The 21,333-nt window shown below is 36.4% G+C and overlaps 2 protein-coding genes across 2 annotated transcripts in view; one reads left to right on the top strand and one right to left on the bottom strand.

Moving 5' to 3' along the window:
- The window catches only part of LOC123541038 (uncharacterized protein CXorf38 homolog), a 31,200-nt gene extending 23,319 nt beyond the window's left edge, over positions 1-7,881 (bottom strand). The window contains exon 1 of the mRNA XM_053527455.1: positions 7,779-7,881. The gene's annotated coding sequence lies outside the window, so the exon portion shown is untranslated. The remainder of the gene's footprint in view (positions 1-7,778) is intronic.
- A 4,736-nt stretch (positions 7,882-12,617) lies between these two features.
- LOC128549807 (uncharacterized) lies at positions 12,618-15,393 on the top strand. The gene is made up of 2 exons (XM_053527456.1): positions 12,618-13,091; positions 14,689-15,393. Exons 1-2 carry the CDS (start codon positions 12,618-12,620, stop codon positions 15,391-15,393), a joined length of 1,179 nt encoding a protein of 392 aa, XP_053383431.1.
- The last annotated feature ends 5,940 nt before the right edge of the window (positions 15,394-21,333 follow it).

The raw sequence follows: 21,333 nt of genomic DNA on the forward strand, positions 1-21,333 counted from the left end.
ATCTGAAGCCTGTACCTTTAGGTACAGGTCACTAGGTCAATGTCAAAGTGTTTTCGATAAACAAAACTATGCATGTGGTCAAAATTTGATGACTGTAGCTTGAGAAATGTGGAAGTAGGTCACTAGGTCAAAATCAATGTCAAATTTAATTTCGAAACACAAAGTTATGCATGTGGTCCAAATTTGAAGACTGTACCTTCAAAAATGTGAAAGTAGGTCACTAGGTCAATGTCAAGGTCAAAGTTTTTTTCGGTACACAAAACTATGCAGGTGGTCCAAATTTGAAGGCTGTAGCTTGAGAAATGTGAAAGAAGGTCACTAGGTCAAAATCAATGTCAAATTTCATTTTGAAACACGAAACTATGCACATGGTCCAAATTTGATGCCTGTACCTTCAAAAATGTGAAAGAAGGTCACTAGGTCAAAGTCAAGGTCAATGTTTTTCCGGTGCACAAAACTATGCATGTGGTCCAAATTTGAAGGCTGTAGCTACAGAAATATGAAAGTAGGTCACTAGGTCAAAATCAAGGTCAACTCATGTCAAGGTTCATCTTGCCACTCAAAAATATACATGTGGTCCAAGTTTGAATATAGTAGTTATTGACACGAAGATTTTAAAAGCTTTTCCCTATATAAGTCTATATGAATCATGTGACCCCCAGGGCGGGCCATATTTGACCCTAGGGGGATAATTTGAAGAAACTTGGTAGAGAACCACTAGATGATGCTACATTACAAATATCAAAGCCCTAGGCTTTGTGGTTTGGACAAGAAGATTTTCAACGTTTTTCCCTATATAAGTCTATGTAAACCATATGACCCCCAGGGCGGGGCCATATTTGACTCTAGGGGTATAGTTTGAACAATCTTAGTTGAAGACCACTAGATGACGTCACATACAAAATATCAAAGCCCAAGGCCCTGTGGTTTTGGACAAGAGGTTTTTCAAAGTTTTTACCTATATAAGTCTATATAAACCATGTGAACCCCAGGGCGGGGCCATATTTGACCCCAGAAAAATAATTTGAATCACCTTGGTAGAAGACCACTAGATGATACTTCATACCAAATATCAAAGCCCTAGGCTCTGTGGTTTTTGACAAGAAGGTTTTTAAAGTTTTTCCCTATATAAATCTATGTAAATTACAGAAATAAACAAAGGGCCATAACTCACTCATAAATTGTTGAACCAGTCTGATTTTCAGGGGGACACAACTAGGGTACCAATACATCATTCTGACAAAGTTTGGTCAAAATCCCCCTGGTAGTTTCTGAGGAGATGCGATAACGAGAAATTGTTAATGGACGGACGGACCACGGACGCAGAATGATTTTAATAGCCCACCATCTGATGATAGTGGGCTAAAAATCCTTTCGATTGCCATGGTAACCAGAGTTTTGTATTTAAATCATTTCTTTCACTAATTTTAATAAGGATCATGCACGAACTATTTCTGTGAAGTTTTATCAACATTGGACTGGCAGGGCTCCAGATAAGTTTGCTGGCCTGTGAGTACTCATCATAATTTGTGTTAATGAGTAAATGGTAAATTTGGAATTGAGTAGAAGGAATTTACTCCTGAAAATATCTAAATATGAACAAGAGGGCTATAATGGCCCTATATTGCTCACCTGTTGTCATTGCACTTGAGGACAAGAAGGTCCTCAGAAAAAAATCCAAAGGACAGGAACAACAAAAGGAAGAAATTTAACCAAAAAGAAAGAAAAAATTCTTACAAGGTACAGATGTACACCTAAAGACACCTAAAAACTGGAGGTACCATCCATGTTGTACCACAGAAAAGTGGTCTCAGTTTTTCCCTAAGGCCAATAATAAAAAGGATACTGAATATAAGCTATTTATAGTAACGTAAAAGGGAAGTAATTAAAAAATATTGTAAGTGAACAAAAGAAGGACCTGCCAAATAAATCTGTTGACTTAAATGAAATTTCAGATCAGTATCGTCATTAGTTACGGAGATCTACCCTTTTTAATTTGAAACAAGAGCCATGTTACACATGGCTAATCCCCCCGCCGGGCATATTATAATTGAAGGCTAAAGTTCCTGGCAAGTTAGTGTCTGAAAGTATTAATTTTGGGGAAAGTTTTGAAGAAACGTTTAGTTGTGGTCCGCATCAGGGGTTTTAAAGATGTGGAAGAAAGAATAAGTCAGTAGTGAGGTGGTCTACTGCTAAATTTTATTAATTTTCATGAACAGTATAGCTATGATGTTTTTCTATATGGCTACTGTAAAAAGAAGGAATGGAAAGCTAACAGGGAACAAGAGTGCCAGAATGTCACAATATATGCCCGTCGCAGCAAATTTCTTTACTCTAGCAGCTGTATTTGCAAATGGAATGTTAATTTTGTGGTTGTTTAGTAATCATTGTAAGTCTTTTGTTTTTTAAGTCCACAAAAAAACTCCTTACCAGGTAGAGATACCTTATATATAATAAAATACACCTAAAATTGGAGAGTAACATCTATGTTGTACCACAGAAAAGTGGTCTTGTTTTTTCCCTACGGTCAATTATAAAAATGTTACAATATAAGTTAATTATAGTAACAACTAAGGGAAGTTAATCTTTTATCAGGTAGAGATTGGTCAAAATACACCTCAAAATTGGATTTAGCATGCATGTTGTACTACAGAAAAGTGGTCTCAATTTTTCCCTACGACTAGTAATGAAAAAGTTACAATAAAAGCTATTTAAAGTAACAACAAAGGGAAGTAATTCTAAAGAAGGGAACTGCGCATGACACTTTGTCTCATGATGGTGTATAATTGTGCCAAGTTACATCAAAATCCCTCCATGCATGAAGAAGAAATGCTTTGGACAAAGTCATTCTTGTATCTGACCTTTGGCCTCTAAGTGTGACCTTGACCTTAGACCTAGTGACCTGGATCTTGCGCATGACACTCCGTCTTGATGTGGTTAAAATTTGTGCCAAGTTATATCAAAATCCCTCTATGCATGAAGAAGAAATGCTCGGGACAAGGTTTTCATTCTTGTATCCTTTGACCTCTAAGTATGACCTTGACCTTAGACCTAGGGACCTGGTTCTTGCGCATGACACTCCACCTTGTGGTGGTAAACATTTGTGCCAAGATATATCAAAATCCCTCCATGCATGAAGAAGATATGCTCCAGACAATTTTTTTTAAGAAAATATGATAAAGGGGAATAACTCAAAAAAATAGGCAAGGCAGAGTTATTGTTCTTGCACACTGCACTTCTTCCCAATGTGTTCTATCAGTGTATGAAGTTTGAAGAAAATCCCTCCAGTACTTTTAGGGTTATGCTCCGGACAAAATGTTTTAAGAAAATATGATAAAGGGGAATAACTCAAACAAGAGGGCCAAGATGGCCCTAGGTCGCTCACCTAAGAAACACACCATAACAGTGTAAAACATGTTTGACCTAGTGATTTCATGGAAACAAATATTCTGACCAATTTTCATTAAGATTGGACCAAAAAATTGGTCTCTTGCGATAAAACAAGCATTTTCTTAGATATGACCTAGTTTTTGACCCTAGATGACCCATGTTCAAACTCGACCTAGATTTTATCCAGGCAATCATTCTGACCAAAATTCATGAAGATCAACTGAAAAATACAGCCTCTATCACATACACAAGTTTTTTCTTTGATTTGACCAAGTGCCCTAGTTCTTGACCTCAGATGACCCATATTCAAATTCGACCTAGATTCCATTAAGGCAATCATCCTGACCAGATTTCATAAAAATCAATTGAAAAAAAAAACAGTCTCTATCGCATACACAAGATTTTTCTTTAATTTGACCTAGTGACCTAGTTTTTGACCTCAGATAACCCATATTCAAACAAGACCTAGATTTCATCAAGGCAATCACTCTGACCAAATTTCATGAAGATCAATTGAAAAATACATCCTCTATTGCATACACAATGTTTTTCTTCGATTTGACCTAGTGACCTAGTTTTTGACCCCAGATGACCCATTTTCGAACTCGGCCTAGATTTTATCAAGGTAATCATTCTGGCTAAATTTCATGAAGATCAGTTGAAAAATACAGCCTCTATTCCATACACAAGGTTTTTCTTTGATTTGACCTAGTGACCTAGTTTTTGACCCCAGATGACCCATTTTCGAACTTGGTTTAAATTTCATCATGGTTATTATTCTGACTAAAATTCATGAAGATCAATTGAAAAATACAGCCTCTATCGCATACACAAGGTTTTTCCTTGATTTGACCTAGTGACCTAGTTTTTGACCCCAGATGACCCATTTTTGAACTCGGCCTGGATTTCATCAAGATTATCATTCTGACCTAAATTCATGAAGATCAATTGAAAAATACCGCCTCTATCGCATACACAAGGTTTTTAATTGATTTGACCTAGTGACCTAGTTTTTGACCCGAGATGACCCATTTTCGAACTCGGCCTAGATTTTATCAAGACAATCATTCTGACCAATATTCATGAAGATCAATTGAAAAATACAGCCTCTATCGCATACACAAGGTTTTTCTTTGATTTGACCTAGTGACCTAGTTTTTGACCCGAGATGACCCATTTTCGAACTCGGCCTAGATTTCATCAAGGTTATCATTCTGACCAATATTCATAAAGATTAATTGAAAAATACAGCCTCTATTGCATACACAAGGTTTTTCTTTGATTTGACCTAGTGACCTAGTTTTTGATCCGAAATGACCCATTTTCGAACTCGGCCTAGATTTCATCAATGTTATCATTCTGACTAAATATCATGAAGATCAGTTGAAAAATGCAGCCTCTATTGCATACACAAGCCAAATGTTGACAGACGACAGACAGACAGACAGACAGACGACGGACGCCAGACATGGAGCGATCAGAAAAACTCACCTGAGCATTGCTCAGGTGAGAGTGTATGAAGTTTGAAGAAAATCCGTCCAGTACTTTTGGAGTTATGCTCCGGACAAAATGTTTTAAGAAAATATGATAAAGGGGAATAACTCAAAAAATAGGCAAGGTAGAGTTATTGTTCTTGCACATTGCACTTCCTCCCAATGTGTTCTATCAGTGTATGAAGTTTGAAGAAAATCCTTCCAGTACTTTTGGAGTTATGCTCCGGACAAAATGTTTTAAGAAAATATGATAAAGGGGAATAACTCAGAAAATAGGCAGGTAGAGTTATTGTTCTTGCACACTGCACTTACTCCCAGTGTGTTCTATCAGTGTATGAAGTTTGAAGAAAATCCCTCTAGTACTTTTGGAGTTATGCTCTGGACAAAGATCGTTGCGGACGGACGCACGCACGCACACACGGACGGAGAGCATTTCTAATATCCCCTTCGCCTTTGGCGGGGGGATAAATAAAGGGAGGTAATTTGATATAAAATCAGTCCATAGTTATCTACCCTGACTGTCTCTGTCCAACTATTAGTAATGACAATAATGAAATTTTAGATAAGTCCTATAAGTACTTACTGATATAAATTCATTTTGATTACAATCAGGGGAGGTAATCAGATATAAAATAACTCCCGAACCTACGATTGGATCTGATGTGTCATGGAATCCAAGATTTATTGTTGCTGAAGATATTTTGGAAGTTTGTATCAAATAAAACCATAAATGAAGTCTCTATTAAAATGGCTGCAAAAGCTAAAATAGCCGATTTTGGACCTTTAAGGGGCCCTAACACTGGAACCAATTAAGAGATCTGGCTGGTTCAAAAAAGGAACTGAGATCTTATGGTGACACAAGTTTTGCGCAGGTTTGATTAAATTCAAATCATAAATGAAGCTACTATTGTGCAGACAAGGTCAACATAGCTAATTCTGGCCCTTTCAGGGGCCATAACTCTGGAACCCATAACTGAATCTCGCCATTTCAAGACAGGAACCAAGATCTTATGATGAAACAAGTTGTGTGCAAGTTTGATTAAAATAAAATCATAAATGAAGCTGCTATTGTGCAGACAATGTCAAAATAGCTAATTCTGGTCCTTTCAGGGGCCATATCACTGGAACCCATAATGCAATCTGGCCAGTGCAAGAAAAGAACCAAGAGCTTATGGTGATACAAGTTGTGTGCCAGTTTTATAAAATTCAAATCATAAAGCTGCTATTGTGCAGACAAGGTCAAATTAGCTAATTTTGACCCTTTCAGGGGACATAACTCATAATGGGATCTTGTCAGTTCAAGAAAGAAACCGAGATCTTATGGTGATGTGTGCAAGTTTGGTTAAAATAAAATCATAAATGAAACCGTTATCATGCAGACAAGAAATTGTTGACAAACGGACGGACAGACGGACGGACAGACGACGGGTGATCACAAAAGCTCACCTTGTCACTATGTACGTAACAGGTGAGCTAAAAACCAGGAATCAGTTTTAAAACATATTTAATGGGTGTAACCCCTATGAACTTATTTGCAGTTCACTACGGTTTCAATATTCTGCATTCCAGTATTTACGTTTTTCTTTCTCTCTCCAATGCAAAAGTATCAATCTCTCAACGGGTGATATGAAAAAATAATATCACATGCGCAGAAAAACAAAATAACACTGTTGCGCATGTGATATGAAATTATGGATCATATCACTTGCGCAGAAATTGAAAAAAAACGATTTTGCGCATATGATATAAAATCACTGGGGAATAAAATAGGGTTATTATAACAGTAGATTGATCTGGGATCGAGAGGATTTTGCCAGATCGGATCTCACGTGGCGCGCAAGCGCCGAGTGTGATCCGACCTTGCAAAATCCACGAAAGCCGAATACTAAGTCCCAGATCTAGTTACTGTTATAATGACCCTTTTATTATATACCTTTACCATTTTGATTCTTGTTTTGTTCTTGAACGAAATCTTCAATGTTTATCGATATTAAAAAATGGAACTTAGTGAAGTTTTTATGTGCACTATTTATAGAAATGTGTTGGGTCATGCTGTTTATGAAAATAGTCCGGCAGCATACAATACGGAAGGTAAAATACGGAATTTAGACTGGCTCCCGTCCCTATGTTTGTTCTTCTTTGCATATATTATAAGTTTTATTCATTAAGAGGGACGTTACTCCAGCAGGCTGTTTCTACATTGATATTGTTATTGCCCCTGGCTCCGAACATGTATGGTTCAGCCATCAGATAAAAATGTGCTATTTTAGAGGCTTAAAATTTTATTATAAAATGTTTGCATTATTTATATAAAAATAACCATGCAGCCAAACGGAATTTAAAAAGTACAATACGGAATTTTGGTCTGTCTGTTCATATTTAATTGTGGAATACAAGCCGATTTTTTACAGAATTTATAAGGTATATAATAAAATATTTTATTCAAGTTAAACTAATGGGAAATTATGTGAGTCAGAGGTATAATAATATTGAATTTTAGCCCTATAAAGATTTTAAGCGCGTGGTTTTGTTCACAGGCACTTGTTTCGGTCAATAAAACGGATTCAATTCAGTATTACTAATAAGCTTTGATAATGTGGCAGTTGAGTCCAATAAGTCCAGGGGTGTTCAAAGATAATCTGTCACAGATCTATTGTAAAGCAATTGTTGGATTTACCTGTATTGGAAAATAAACAGTGTTGATTGTATTGAGGTCAACTGCCACATTATCAAAGTTTATTAGTACACCCATCTAGCCTCAAATTGTAATATTGAATTTTATCTGTTTTATTGACCGAAACAAATGACTGTGGTTTTGTTTGTACAGTGAATTAATTAACTGCATTCCATTCATACAATTTTAAGATATAGATCTCTCTCTGTATATACGCTTACCTTATTTTATCGTTGTTAATCCGACATTATATGAATTCTTCTAGCTTATCTTCATACACGTTATCTTAAAGTTAATGTAAATGCACATTGTCTTATCTCCGATGGTTTTACGTATAATCTAAATTAAGTAACAACTTTGAAAATCCATTTCTATTTTTAGTTTAAACAAATGGGAAACCAAAGTAAAACCTGTTATTTCGATAACGCTATATTTATATTACACTAAATACATATCTCAGTACGACTGGGTTGATAATAATCTTTGTGATTTTGTTACGAAAATGCATAAGAATATTCATTCTGAAAAGTTCTGTCCAAGACTTTAACGCATAAAGCACGTCGATATTAAATTCGACACGGCCTGATGCAATCAAATGTGTAACTGTATTGTAAACTGTACAGCGAGTTTACGGTCACATTGCTATTTAGATATATTCAACATTGATGCCTGGTATTTTCAAATTGTATATCTTACAACAATCTTCCGCCTACTCAGTTTGCTTCTTGAGGGTATATACCAATAAAAGAAAATGTTCTTTGTTTCATATAAAATTCAGCTACTTCAGAACCATCTTCTTTCCGTTTCTAGATTTTCACTCCGTCGTAGACCTATTTTCCACATTAAACATATCCATACATTTGCTTCAAGAAAACAAAAAAGGAAAAAAGGGGTGTTGAATAATATGCAGTGAAATGCAAGTCAACTGAAATCAGGTACCCTCATATTGCCGCATCCGCAGAATAAACACCCTACTTTCGTTTTCAAGTAAACAACTCCAAAAACATGCAAATACTAGCTAGCATGAAAAGTGTCCTATTTTATGGAAAATTCATTCCACGAGTGTAATAAAGCCCATTTGGCCCCCGATGTACGCGCCAATGCGCGAAATATGAAAAAAACAAAAACATCTATTTATTAGGTACTTCTTCCGACTACGTATACACCACGGAAGCACATTTTTGACCGAATTACAGCAATATAACCTTGATACCAGTTACACTGCACATGTGACATAACGAACCGGCAAAGTTCATCGCTAAACCTGCAAACGCCGTTACGACGACAAATTGAGAATAACTTAAATATCTTTAATTATCTTATCATTCTGCTTATGGACGTCAATTTCCCGCGTTTTAAATATTTCCATATTTTCATGCTTGTTTATCCCCCCGCCAAAGGCGAAGGGGATATTAGAAATGCTCTCCGTCCGTGCGTGCGTACGTCCGTCCGTCCGCAACGATCTTTATCCGGAGCATAACTCCAAAAGTACTGGAGGGATTTTCTTCAAACTTCATACACTGATAGAACACATTGGGAGGAAGTGCAGTGTGCAAGAACAATAACTCTACCTTGCCTTTTTTTTAGTTATTCCCCTTTATCTTATTTTCTTAAAAAAATTTGTCCGGAGCATAACTCCAAAAGTACTGGAGGGATTTTCTTCAAACTTCATACACTGATAGAACACATTGGGAGGAAATGCAATGTGCAAGAACAATAACTCTACCTTGCCTTTTTTTGAGTTATTCCCCTTTATCATATTTTCTTAAAAAAATTTGTCCGGAGCATATCTTCTTCATGCATGGAGTTATTATGATATGTCTTGGCACAAATGTTCACCACCACGAGACAGAGTGTCATGCGCAAGAACCAGGTCCCTAGGTCTAAGGTCAAGGTCACATTTAGAGGTCAAAGGATACAAGAATGAAAACCTTGTCCGGAGTATTTCTTCTTCATGCATAGAGGGATTTTGATATAACTTGGCACAAATGTTCACCACCACGAGACGGAGTGTCATGCGCAAGATCCAGGTCCCTAGGTCTAAGGTCAGATACAAGAATGACTTTGTCCGAAGCATTTCTTCATGCATGGAGGGATTTTGATGTAACTTGGCACAATTATACACCATCATGAGACGAAGTGTCATGCGCAGTTCCCTTCTTTAGAATTACTTCTCTTTGTTGTTACTTTAAATAGCTTTTATTGTAACTTTTTCATTACTAGTCGTAGGGAAAAATCGAGACCACTTTTCTGTAGTACAACATGCATGCTACATCCAATTTTGAGGTGTATTTTGACCAATCTATACCTGGTAAAGATTTTTGTGTGGACTTACAATTTTATTTTTTTATTATTATTATTTTTTTTAATTTTTTTTTTTTTTTTTTGAAGATTAACTTCCCTTAGTTGTTACTATAAATAACTTATATTGTAACATTTTTATAATTGACCGTAGGGAAAAAACAAGACCACTTTTCTGTGGTACAACGTAGATGTTACTTTCCAATTTTAGGTGTATTTTAAGGTATCTCTACCTTGTAAGGAGCTTTTTGTGGACTTAGAAAACAAAAGACTTACAATGATTACTAAACAACCACAAAATTAAAATTCCATTTGCAAATACAGCTGCTAGAGTAAAGAAATTTGCTGTAATGGGCGTATATTGTGACATTCTGGCACTCTTGTTCCCCAGGGCTTTTTCAGCGTGTCCCACGGGGCCGAAATTCGGCCCCATTCCCAATGGCAAATATGCATACTTTTTCCCAATAGCTGTTCAAAAATTCCCAATCAAAGCAAAAACAAAAAAACAAAAAAAAAATTTTTTTTTCTTTTTTTTTTTTTTTTAGACCTAGGTATTTTGTTGCAAATTATAGTGTTGCAAGCATAGTATTGTAGATTTTATTGAATTTGAATATAAAGCAGTCTCCTTTTATGAATATTAGCAGTACAAATCACAGGAATATACATAAGGAAAAAAAAAGACTGATTTTCATGGAAATACATTCCTAATTTGGATGTTTAACCGATACATATATTTCCCAATATGACAGTATTCGCGAGTCGAAAATTCCCAAAAAGCACAGGGGCCTTTTTCCCAAAATGGCCAGAAAAAGCCCTGGTTCCCTGTTAGCTTTCCATTCCTTCTTTATACAGTAGCCATATAGAAAAACATCATAGCTATACTGTTCATGAAAATTAATAAAATTTAGCAGTAAACCACCTCACCACTGACTTATTCTTTCTTCCACATCTTTAAAACCCCTGATGCGGACCACAACTAAACGGTTCTTCAAAGCTTTCCCCAGAATTAATACTTTCAGACACTAACTTGCCAGGAACTTTAGCCTTCAATTATAATATGCCCGGCGGGGGGATTAGCCATGTCTAACATGGCTCTTGTTTTCATTGTTTCTGTTGAGGTAAGTGAGAAATAGAATCCATCATTGGTGTTCGGTGAAGATCGGAAATACCAACCCTCGGGTGCACCGCTCAAGTCTTAAACTCGGCACAGCCTCGTTTAAGATTTGAGCGGTGCGCCCTCGGGTTGGGATTTTCTGACCGTAACCGAACACCAACGACAGATTCCCTATATCCTCCATTATTTTGGTCCTTTAAAGTTTTGACGTTTAGATTGCCCAGTCACAAATATGAAACAATCTCATTACTGAAAGTCGAATTATTTTGACTACACCCCAGGTGTCACTGTGACTATAAAATGTCAGCCTACTTTCATTTTCGGTTTTAAATCGTAATTTATAACACATTAATCTCGCTGAATTCCATAATACTAAACTGTAAGTCCGAAAACATTTCTTTACTTTGCGTGACAGTGATCAGCTGGACTAAATACAGGACGCTATTTTCAACCACTTTCGTTTTCATTACGTGTAGGCCTATGTCACAGTAGATCTAGGTGTTGTGTGCAGCTCTAGACAAGTTAAACGTAGTAGATCTAGATCTAAATCATTCTAAGATTTATGAATTGAAACATTCTATGTTAGACAGTGTAGGCCCTAATTAACATTTAAATACTCTTACCTTACTTCAGTGTCACATCAACGTTTCTTTTTCTCCAGAAATCAATACATGTAATATGGGTTTTTTCCCAGTTTAAATATAGTACACCGAAACCGATTCGGTTATTTCGCCCTTTATAAAGGGAGAGAAATACAATAATCGATTGTAATACTAGAATACGGGTTACTTTCCGTACTATGTCCGATCAGGGGCGGTACATGTACTAGGATTTCGTTATAGAGGGGATATAAACTTTAGGTAATTTTGATGTTTATTTTTGCGTGTTATACAAGTATAAGGAACAACTTGTAGCCTACACTTTATTGTTGACTAACAGCAAATTTCACGAGACCATATGTTGTGTTAAGGCACAATCTTGTTTCAACATTTTATTTTTATCTTCAATTGTTACGTATTATAAAACACTATATATATATAGGCTTTACTTCCTATTAAGAACTTCACTTATGGCATTTTTGTTTAGTATCGTCCACAAAAGCTATACTTCATTACGAAATCAAGACTTCAATAATTTTTACTCCAGACCTTAATGTAAAGTACATCGTTAACAGTCATTTGTTTAAAGCCCTGTTCCCGTCCTACCTTTTAACCTTGAATTGTCACTGAAAAAGCATGAAAACCCTGACTATCAACTGTGACACTGTTAAAATAGAGTCTATTTTATATAAAATTATGTAATAAATGTAGATACAGTACGAGTTTTTCTTCAAAAGTGTCCTCTTACAGACGTAAGAAGTCAGCCTCGGACAATATTGGTGTTCGTCCTAGCGAAGCGGCTTCTTACGTCTGTAAGAGGACACTTTTGAAGAAAAAACGAGTAACTGTATCTGACTTATACGACGATAAGTGTACTAAATAAATAAATAAATAAATAAATAAATCTTTTGAAACATAAACATTTAATTATTATCGCGTGCCTTTCTAATACAATGTATCGGCCAGTGGTATTACCCGAAATTTTCGTGCAGGGTGGCAGTACATGTGCTTGTACATTACTATACATAATATATACGTTGTCAAAAATGGCGGACGCTGTTTTCGACGAGGAAACAAACGTACTATTGAGTCAAGTAGATATTGAGCCTGTCGATGCAAACTGGTTCGACATTGAAACAGACTTTGTACTAAGTCAGTTCAACTTGGATAACGTTTTAGACATGGACGTAAAATCTGGTAACTTTCCATATTCACAAACGATTGGTGACTTAAATGTGGAAGCCAATAAAACGGAAACTGGTAATTGCAGCAGTAAAAGGTTTAACTTTGAAGCCAAGTCATCTGACGTCAAAAAGCTACAAGCGTCTTCTACGCCGTTAAATACGCAGAAAAACACTCGCTGGGACGTCAATACCTGGGATGATTGGGGAAAATGGCGAAATGACAGGACTATTTCCGCTGGACTGAAAGAGAGTGCGCCTTACGTGTTAGTACCACCCCTTACTGTCGATATTGGTGCAGCGGAGCTTTGTCACTGGATGTGTCGTTTTATTTTGGAGGTACGATACATTTTAACTATATAATACATTTTAACATGTACAGTTTAATAGGGGTTGTTGTATATCGAATACTGTACTTCGCATAACACTGTAAAAGGTCTCTGTAATAGCTGTCAGCACCTTAAATGTTTTGAAAAAGCATGAGGTCACAAAATATTAAATGAGCTAAGTAGGTTCACAAAAAATGTAGCGTACCTGAGAACAAAATGCTCATTTCAGCTTTAAGTATCGTTGAAAGCCTGGTTCACATTAACATTGTTTACACTCTAATTTCTCCCTTGCTCAATCTTTTTGTATCTAATTTTAACACAGTTTAATTATAATACTGTTCTGACCACATGATCTAATACGATTGCGATTCATTGACCAAATGTAACCAAAAACTGAATATAATAGGCGTTACTGTAAGATCCGAGTTTAAAAACTGGCTCAATCACACCAATTTTGAACCACACCGCTTAAAGACCTACAAGAAAATGCTATGTTCATAATATAGCTGTTTTCATTTTGCATGATTCCCATAGTTGCTTATATGCATATAAGCAAAAGGTTTCCTACGGACATAATTTCTTTAAACTTTGTGTACTGACTGAGAGTCATGTTTAAAACGGAAAATGTATTAAAACTTATCTGCTTATAGGTACCCAGGTTTGATCTTAAATTATCTGTCCTTGAAAATCAGAAAATACTTAAAAGTGCAATTGTCCATGGCAGATAATTCGAAATCAAGGCAAGAAAAGGGTGTGTTTTAATTTATATTTCAGTTTCAGAATGTATTTACAGTCAGTATACAAGGTTTAGAGAAATTTGACCCATGTGAAAGACCAGGACTTTGGTTTATTACTTTGTTATAGATAAGGACATTTGCCATAGTGTCCATATTGACATGGGGCAAAGCTTTCTTACAGACAGAAACTGTGTTTACTGACAGAAACTCAAATCAAAATGGAAATATAAGTCAAAACAAATCATACGTACCTAGCCTTAGTCATGAATTATCTGCCCTTGAAAGTCTGTCGAAAAATACTGAAACATTCTGTTTTCAACAGGAGATAATTCAATACCAAGTCTGGTTACCTATGATTTTTAATACATTATTCCGTTTTAAACTTGACTCTTAGTCAGTACACACAGGTTAAAGGGAAAATGTTTGCCTATATACATATATTATACCATGTACATATAAGTAACTGTGGCATTTATCCTTAACATATTTAAGAATAATGTGTAAAATATTGGTCAAGCTAAATTGGGCCAAGTCTGATGAAAATTAATGCCGCGCTACAAGTTTCAGTGTTTGTTTTATTTTCATGAAACTTGGCACCTGTAATTTAAGACAATACCATATTCAGGTGAGCTATCTACCAGAGGCCCGGCTTGGGTCTTCCATTAAAGCTCTCTTTCAATATCATTGTTTATGGTATAATGCAAAAAAGACAGAACTGAGCCTGACTGTTGGAAACATAATATCTGTGTTTATCGGTTTGTGACCAGAACCCTTAAGAGCAAAAATAAACACACTGGGTTTCGAGTAAAACGTTCATGTTGAATCATCATGTCTTTACATAGACTTAACTATTCTGTCTCATAATTGTAGGTGAGAAGACAGGATGGTAGTGAATATCCGGCTGAATCCTTGAGACAGCTATGCATATCCATTTGGCGGTACTTGCGGGACACTTGCAGACGCTACGATTTGAACTTCTTTGACAGGTCAAAGCCTGACTTTGCCGACTTACGCGAATGCCTTGACGCCAGGATGAAGGAACTTAATGTTTCCATTAACAAGGTTAAGAAACAGGCTAAACCTATAAATAGGACAGAGGAAGACATTCTTTGGAGCTCCGTGTTCAGTTTAAATGATGCTGCCTGTCTCCAATATGCAGTTTATCTCTACGCCTGCAAGTTATTTGGTCTCCGAGCAGCCGACGAGCACGCCGACCTTTCTGTGACTCAATTTACATTCGGTAGAGATGATGTTGGCCAGTTCATACGGTATATTGGTGGTAGATCTAAAACCGTTCAGGGAGGCATTTTTCACAAGAAAGTACTTGCTAAGGACATTAAGCAGTACGCCAACGACAGTAATCCAAGATGTGTCGTGAACCTCTTCCAAAAATACTTATCCTTAGTTCCTGAAGATGGTCCGTTCTATCGGCGACCGTTGGCAACTAAAACGGCTGACGGGGACCAAAATACTCAACACAGAAGGTTGGTGTCCATACCATACAGAAGTTCATGTCGAGAATGTGCTAAAGGGCAGGTATTGACGGCTTCAAGACTGGACACTCTGGTAAAGTAAGTCACATCAAAATCATATTGAATTGTAGAAATATATGTATTTATAGGTAATTGTTGATTGCATCGCGGTCAGTATGTCGCATTGTGGTTCTCTGCAGTTTAAATTTAATTTTGTAAGTTTTCTACGTTGATCCATACGGCCAGCGCCTTCTCCCTATGAACGCAAAGCGCAAAGGTACGACAGTGCAATGGCGAAGCGCAACAGTACCATGTCGTAATCGACAGTACCATGGTGACATCACACGGTCGCGCTTCTCCATCGTACTGTCGCTCTTCGCCATTATACTGTCACGCTTCACCGTCATACTTTCGCGCTTCGCCATTATACTGTCACGCTTCACCATCATACTTTCGCGCTTTGCCATTATACTGTCACGCTTCACTGTCATACTGTCGCGTTTCCCCATTATACTGCCACGCTTCACGTCACGTTTACGTGTGGTGACGTCAAAAGATTTGTTGCGATAAAATGTAGCTCTTCTTATTTTATCTACTGTTTTAGATTAAGGTAGTTCTGCACGTTTGATAAACCGGAAGTGATGGCGTAACGTCATTTATCCGGAAAACGTAGAATAAAGCCTGGATTCGGCCTGGAACAACTGATACGTATTAGACCTTCCTGATTCGGCGTACGGAAATGAAACTCAGTTTATCAGTTAATGGTAATTTGTGCGTTAATTTTTTTAAAATGACACTGTATGTATCTTTCTAAAGTTAAAATATGATATAAAAACATGTGACACGTTACATAATTCAAAATAATGTCTTAAATATAGCTTGAAATGGGCGGTTTACTTTAATCATGGCCAGATATCACAAAAATAAGCAGACAGACCTATACATTTTATTTCACCATATTATAGGCCATATGTCTGTTTACCACTGTGAGAAGTTTAATCAAAATCTACATGTTAGAAAAAATTCTATTCGCGAAAATGTTATGAAAGTTGCGATTTTCCCATAGACTCCCATTACGAAAAATTGCGCGAGATCCAAATTTTTCAAATCATTCTAGCAAAAAAATCAAGCACACGACCCTATCTTTTTTATTTGCTGAATTTCCTTAGTATATTCCGATGTTCCGAAGTTTTGAAAAATCAGAGTTTAATCAAATTCTACATTGTAGAAAAAAATTCGATCCGAAAGTGCAGAACTACCTTAAGGACATGTGAGCCGCGCCATGGGAAGACCAACATAGTGGCTTTGCGACCAGCATAGATGCAGACCAGCCTGCGCATCCGATTTCAAAGCCTATAGCAATTACAGAAACTGTTAGCGAACAGCATGGATCCTTACCAGACTGCGCGGGTGCACAGGCTGGTCTGGATCCATGCTGGTCGCAAAATCACTGTGTTGGTTTTCTCATGGCGCGGCTCATATAAGAATCGAAATGATTTGTAACAAAACAGTATTTTAACACTATTTATACACTCGGGCGGTAATACGTCTTATAAATAATTTCACTAAGGCTGCGCCCTCCTTATTACGCCCGACGTATAACCGCCCATCATGCATAAATTGTGTTAAAGCATTCTTTTGCTATACATTTTTCAAGTATTTTCTACGCTGTCCGATGATCAAACACAAGGAATTGGAATGTTTTTCAGCACTTGCATTATCGAAAGGAATATCAACAGGCCGGATATTAGGCCTATTTAAATGAGTATCGCTATTATTCAAACAAATATCACCCGGGCAATAGTCAAATGAAAATCGACCGGCGTTATTGAAACGAATATTATATAGCAGGATGATATAAAAAAATGATATTGTTTGAAATATAGTATTCAAAAATAATATCCGCAAGTGCATTTTACATTTTACATCAGCTTAAAAATGAAATAATACACTCTTGTTTATCAAAGCTTTTGTGTCAGTTTTACATATAAGTGTTAATTCACTCTAGATATATTCTACTACCATGCATAACGGAACATAGCGTGGCCTACTTTATTTCTAATTTGACTGCTATTTCAGATGTCCTCTGCTATTATGGCTCTTCAATCGGTATATCATTTTTGTGTAGAAACTTTGGTTTCCTCACTTTTTATTATCTCTACGTTTTTCAAGTTCCTGACATTGTCAAGATGAACGTTTTCTTTCTTTAGGTGACCACTGCAACTACCCTTTATCAGAAAGGTTTTGACGAGCAACTTATCGCTGGACGTACCGGGCATAGAAGCAACGCAATACGTGCGTACAAGCGGTCCAGCAACGACCAGTTAAAGGCTGTATCTGATGCTTTACAACCGCCACACCCTCAACCAGTGCCCGTATGTGAAACAAACGCCGTTGTTTCATCGTCTGCAAATAGCTCTGGTTCGGAGCTGTCTATTTCAAAAGACAATTTTTGCTTAAATATTAAATTCTAGTATCATCAGTGGAATGAAATTTATTCAATGTAAATCTAGATTTGAAATACAAAGTACTTGTATCTGCTGAATTCCGTTTTTTAAGTTTTAGAAAATCTAGTGTTGAATAATGACAGCTATATTTCAGCTATTACTTAAAGTCGGATCACTTTGGTAACATTAAAGTGAAAACTAATAATTCTTTCTTGAAATGTTTAAAAAGCTTTATTTACATTGAAATTTTGAAATATTGATACTTTTATAACAGTCAAAAAGTAATTCACATTGAAACGTTAGGCAAAGTTTATGCTTTTGTGCACGAACTTCACGTGGAGGTAGTTAATACAGTACGTTCATAAAGGACAGTTCTATTTATAAAGTGTCCGCTTACAACCGTAAGAAGACACTTTTTCAATAGCTCTGCTGGGGGTATTGTCGCATAATACAGGACACTTCTATTTATAAAGTGTCCGCTTACAACCGTAAGAAGACACTTTTACAATAGCTCTGCTAGGGGTATAGTCGTATAAATATGAAATACCTGTGGTTTTGCGTGCTAAAGTGTGGCACGTGGCCGTTAACTGTTACCTGTTGTAATCATGGGTTGCATACACACAAAAGAATTTGAATAGCTGGGGAGCAGGACTTTAAACATTACTTTCACCTTTTATGCATAAATTTATGTGGGTGAAAATAACATTGCTACTGTCCGCCAGTTCCGAAATGTGAACTTTCTCTGTGACTATTTTTACTGCAGTTATATCCCTTTGACAATTTGTGCTGTATGTAAAATAGTGAAAAATCTTGTATCTAACCCCTAACCTGATTTGCGTCAAACTTTCACAAATGTAGATCTACAAGCTTGGTGTACAGATGAACATATTTTAGGGCGGATTCTTTTCTGTGACTATTTTTACTGCTGTTCTGACCCTTTGTAGATAGTTTTTGCTCTGTAAAGAATGACACAGTTTAGGGGGCATCCGTGTGCTATGGACATTATTCTAGTTGTTTTTATTGATTTGGTAGAACACATTTATTCTGTAATGTGTATGCGAGTTTCAACTGTAGTCATGTTTTTCGGCTGAACAGGATTCGGCCTAATCAATATTACACAGAATAGGCTCAAACAATGTGATGGAAAGAATATGAAACGATGGAAAGAATGTGAAACGCCGGAAAGAAGATGAAAAATACGACATCTTGTAACGTTTATCTCCCTGAAGAAATCAAACCAGCAAAGTATTATACATTTCACTCATTTATATACTAAGAAAGCTTAAAAACATGAAAGTGAATTATACTTTTTAGTATACTATACATATTTGTCATTATTTCATTAGGGAGAGCGCGATTCTACGGGTCGCGGGGACATTGAGTGTGCAATAATTCGTCCATTACCTCTGTTTCATGTAGTGAGGTTGGCATTTACTTGAGTAGAACAGGTTTATCTGGTACAAATTCCAGGAACACTGGTTAGACAAACTGCACGCCTTGAAACCGGCGTTAAACCCAAAACAAATGAATCTTTATATATGTCGTTGTTAATTAGATTTTACTGTTTGCTGGTCTATTTTTTCAACACATGCTCGCTTGGCTAGTCTAAAATCGAGAAAAAAAAACATTTGAAATTCATACCCGATGTCACGTAATTGAACTTTTATTGCATGGCTTGCCGGTCAATAGGAAAAACTGTTGCCCTCCGCCCTTCGGCAAGCCATTAAATATGTTGGTGTTATACCGCTCATACAACAAGTGTTTGTTTATTGGAGTTTTTCAAACAGTATTTCATTTATGTAATCTATATAATTGATTCTTTGCAGATAGAAGTCACTTCTCCACATGAACTAGTGGTGGAGGACAAAATGTTCTCCTTACTGACTCAAATGAGCCGGATACATATGATTTTTAGCCGGACTTTGCGAAGAAAAAGTAGAGCTATTGCACTCGACCAGGTGTCGACGTCGCCATTGTTTAAAGTTTTTGATAAAGTCAAATATATCTGTTAACTATCAAAATCTACACCAGGAGAAACAATCCCAATAACCTTGGTTTGAATTTTGACAGAGTAATGCTCCTTTTTAACTTTTTTTGTTAAAGTTTTTGATTAAGTCAATATCTCTGTTACTATCAAAGCTATTGGCTTGAAACTTAAAATAATTATCAACTTTCAAAGTGTGCACTTGGAGAGGCAAACCCCATAACTTTGATTTAAATGTTGTCAGAGTTATGCCCCTTTTCAACTAAGAATGTTTGTGTAAAGTTTTATAAAGTTTTACTGGCAAAGTTCTAATTTTGAGTCAAGCACTGAGAAATGTCGAGCGCGCTGTCATACGGACAGCTCTTGTTTAATATGAAATAAGGTTCCTTTTAGAAAAATATATTCTACGTATATCAATACTTTCTGTCCTTAATACGGGACAAACTATACGGACAAGATAATGGTCCTCATAATTATTGTCCAAGGTCAACCCATACAGACACAAATTACGATCTGGAATTAATTGTTTACACGCACGACTATTAACCATTACCCTGCTAAATTTCTTTAATGAGCTTGTCCATCTTTCAATTTGGACAGTACCATTAACTTTTAAAAGGGATGCTTACCAAAAAAAAAACACAATAAGATACTGACTAAATAGCGAACAGTGCAGATTATTATCAGACTTCACTGGTTGAAAGGCAGATTCAGTCGTGTCAAGCGTGATAAAAGTTATGCGTTAGACTGAGGTACGTGTAGAATATAATTCAAAATCAGTTCCACATTATTCTAGCTTTCGATCTATTTTCAGCAGATATTATATGTGATCTTCACTAAAGTTCCTAATGTTTCTCTATATAACTGCGGTAAAGACAATGGAATAAAAGTATCCTCTGCTTGAGCATGACAAAGAAGAGACTATAAGATTCTTTCACTTGTTGTAGTTGCAGATGGGAATTTCCGGCCTCGAGGGTTACTGTTTAGGCGGTAACGATGCTCCAGCCGAGTTACCGCCTAAACAGTTACCTGAGAGCTTGATATTTGATAACCGTTGACAGAGTCTTTTTCTTGCATACCGATATCAAGAAAAAATAATAAAAATAAAATCAAGCGAACGGCTTTCTTTTTAGAACTATTTCTTATAGCAGCGTAATACTATTTAATTAAACAAAGCGCGGGAAAGCAACGTCCGTAAACAGGAAAGATATCATGACGTTTCAAAGACAAATAACAATGTTTAGTCACGGTTATCGTTTTATCAGTTGCAGCGTAGTGTAATGAATTTTAGATAAAATAACTTGTTTTGAATCGAAAAATATACTATCAGGAAGAAAGATAAACTGTCAGGGTAATGGATTTTCATTCTTTTTTGTTTTTAAATTAAAATATGAATAACTACATATCTCTTCTACAGATATGTAGTTCTTAATACGTCATTTAAAGCACGAGGGTCATCTTACACCCCGGGGTGTAAGATGGACTTTTCCAGCACCAGTTAAATACCGGAAATCCCCGTCTGGTATGCAAGGAATGCTCGCTGTTACATATTTTATCATAGTATTCCAATGTTGAAATGAAGATTGATGTCTCACGAATATAAAGCTGAGTC

This window comes from Mercenaria mercenaria, chromosome 16, assembly GCF_021730395.1.
Source record: "Mercenaria mercenaria strain notata chromosome 16, MADL_Memer_1, whole genome shotgun sequence".
Lineage (NCBI taxonomy): Eukaryota > Metazoa > Mollusca > Bivalvia > Venerida > Veneridae > Mercenaria > Mercenaria mercenaria.